Source organism: Echinops telfairi, unplaced genomic scaffold (genome assembly GCF_000313985.2).
Source record: "Echinops telfairi isolate 266 unplaced genomic scaffold, ASM31398v2 ScPeMD7_7459;HRSCAF=8497, whole genome shotgun sequence".
NCBI lineage: Eukaryota > Metazoa > Chordata > Mammalia > Afrosoricida > Tenrecidae > Echinops > Echinops telfairi.
Window position 1 is genome coordinate 2092768 of NW_022111359.1, and position 2875 is coordinate 2095642.

At 60.2% G+C, this 2875-nt stretch overlaps 1 protein-coding gene across 1 annotated transcript in view; it reads left to right on the forward strand.

Moving 5' to 3' along the window:
• The first annotated feature begins 336 nt into the window (after positions 1–336).
• Positions 337–2875, forward strand: part of TCF3 (transcription factor 3) — a 28515-nt gene continuing 25976 nt past the window's right edge. Inside the window, exon 1 of the mRNA XM_045300039.1 lies at positions 337–744. Within this exon, the coding sequence (XP_045155974.1) occupies positions 673–744 (72 nt within the window). The 5' untranslated portion in view covers positions 337–672. The remainder of the gene's footprint in view (positions 745–2875) is intronic.

A 2875-nucleotide genomic window follows, 5' to 3' on the forward strand; every position in this document is an offset into this window, starting at 1 on the left:
GGGAAGGGTGGGGAAAACTTTGGGGTCTGCCCCTTTTAGAACCGCCCTTGCGGGGCACCCCCCCCATTAATTTTGGAAATGGGGTAGGGGCTTGGCTTTATGTCTTAACTTTTTTTCACTTTGGATTTGGGGGTGACTGGGCCTCCAGCTGTGACAGCTGCTGGGAGGGGAGGGGGGGTCACCAAATTTCCCCAGGAGGCGGGGCCTGGGGGAGGCGGGGGTGGTTGGAAACCGAGACGTGGTGAGGAAGGAGAGGGGCGGTTCTGGCCGCTGGGCACAAGGGCCGCTCGCGCGCGTCCCCAGTTAAGTTTGCAACGTGACTCCCTGGTGGTCACTCTGGGAGTTTGTATTCACCCCCCACCCCCATTGTTCACCCTCCGCTGGCTCAGGGGAGGGGTCTTTACAGTCTCCCCTGCCACGCCAGTCCTGACTTCCTTGCCTGCCACCGCATAGTTTGGGAGGAGGAGGGAGACCCCCTCCATCAGGGCCATTGCTGAGTTCAGTCTCACAGGCAGCTAAAGGGACGCTCACACTCCCTATGTCCCTGCCTCCCCTCTTCCCCCCTGTCCCCTGCCCCAGGGACTGACAGTCTGTCTGTCTGCCCCTGCCTCCTGCCCAGGGCTCCGTCTAGTCCTGTGGTACCTGCCCTGGCTGCCACCCTGCCCTTGGAGAATGAACCAGCCGCCCAGGATGGCGCCCGTGGGCACAGACAAGGAGCTCAGTGACCTCTTGGACTTCAGTATGGTAAGGGGGGCCCGGACCAAGCATCCTCAAACCCCATGGTACGGGTATGGACCTGGAGGACTTGGGCTATGGGGTCCTTTGAGATACGAGGAAACTGAGGCCTCCAGAGGGAGGGGTTGCCCTGGCTTCCGGTTCCTCTGTGGGGTGTGCTGGGCTCTGAGGCCACAGCTTGGCCTTGACCTTTTCATCTGTGGGATGAACAGTCGGGGTCGTGTGCTCCATCTTGGCCGAGGACCCTCAGTCCGGGAGGCAGGCAGGTGGTCCAGTCCACTTGGGGTTCCCCTTCGAGGCTGGGCAGGCACAGATTGGTCACCGCAGTGACAGGGTGTGAAGCCGGCTTGCCAGGAGCTCTGAGCGGGCACCAGGCTTGTGGCAAGGCCTGGGGAGCAGTGCCTGGCATGCTTCCTTGCTGGGGTGTGGTCTGCCTGCGTCCCTCCTCCCCCAGCCCACCAGGTCTGGGCAGCCTGGCTTGCCATGGTCCTCAGTGCCCCCTTTCTCCGGGACTCAGAAAGCTCAGAGGTCTCAGTTTGCCCATCTGTGCAGTGGGGTTCCCTGGGGGAGGGGGGCTGGGTGACGGTCAGTGTTTCCTCGCACTGTTGAGGAGTTTTGCTTTTCCTGTTCTGGCCAGTTCCCCGAATTTTACCCCCACTTTCAGCACCGTTGGTGTTACTGGGGGGGGGGGGGTGCTTTCGGTCTGAGTTTGCCCTCCTCTGGTGGGTGCAAGGCCCACAGAGCGCTGTCAAAAACAAAAGTCCCAAACCGAAACACCATAGTCCCTCCAACCCCCTTGCTATGAGAAGCAGCCTTCGGGCTGTAGGGCCCGGCCGGAAGGACCGTGCCGGTATTTTTAAGCCCTGGCTTATTTTCGTCTCCCCGGCTGAGTAAGCAGGGGCAGCACTCTTGTTTTGTTAAAACTGACAGGTCACGGGCTGCTGGCCTGGAACGGGCTGGGGGTGGAGGGGTGCGCATAGGTACACCCCTGCAGGATGGGCCACTGTGCTTCTGAGGCCCTCGCCCACCCCCAAGCCCCGAGTCACTCCCTCCCCCCTCCCCAAGAGATCTCCGACCCATTTCACAGATGGAACTGAGAAGGGTGAGGAGTCCGACTGTCTGGAGCGGGGTGTGCTCTCCCACCCTGTGTCCCTCACAGCCACCCAGCCTGCCTGCCCTGGGGGAGCGGGGCGTGGGGGAGTCAGTCAGGCCTTCAGGAAAAGGAGGCCCAGTGTGGATAAGCAAGGGGAGAACCGAAGGCCATGTGGGTCTGTGCGCCGGAGATGCACTGCTCACCCGGAGGCCAGCAGTTGGAAACCCCCAGCCCCTCCTGGGGAGGGGCGGTTCTGCCCTGCCCTGTAGGGTCAGGGACTCAGACTGGACTGGATGGCCCTGGGTCTCTTCCAAGGATGGGGCGTTCCTGCCCAGACCTGCTGCTCTCTGGCTCCAGGGACTGGGCAGGAACACAGCCCCTGAAGTGGTCCCAGATCTCTGGGGGCGCCCAGGGGGTGGGCTGGCCCCTCTCACGCCCCCATATCCACTCCACAGCCAGGAAACAGACTGCGGGGGTGGGTCTGGGCAGACCATGAGCCTGAGGAGCTCTTGGGACACAGCCTACTACCTTTGCGACCAGTGCCACGTCAGCCTGGTCCCCTGGGGCCGAGGCCCCAACTGATAAAAACAGCTGATCCCCTCCACCCCACCCCCCACCTCCCCACCCCCCGGGGAACAGAAATCTTGAGGCCAAACTCCCTTGTATTATCCTTAAGAGATGGCAGAGGATTGACCCCAGGGAAAATAAACACAGTGGGTTCATTGTCAGGTCGGGTCAAGATCTGGCCTGTGAGCTACCAGTGAACCGCATGGAGGAGTTCTCTAGAGCAGCCCTTCCAACTTTTGTTCTAAGAACACCAGGTAGCTATGATGTTAATAGTTCCATCCACCCTGCAAGATGCGTCAGTGTCTAAGAAAGAGGACTTTCTGCCCTGGTGGTGCCTTCTCTTATTATCAGTGTTATTCTGAGCTCAAGAGAGCTGGTTATAATGCTCAAATGGGATGGGAGAATGAAAGCAGGGAAGAGAATCAGGTGAGAAAGTTTCCATTTATTCTTCACTCATGAAATCCCAACGCTTTGTCTATC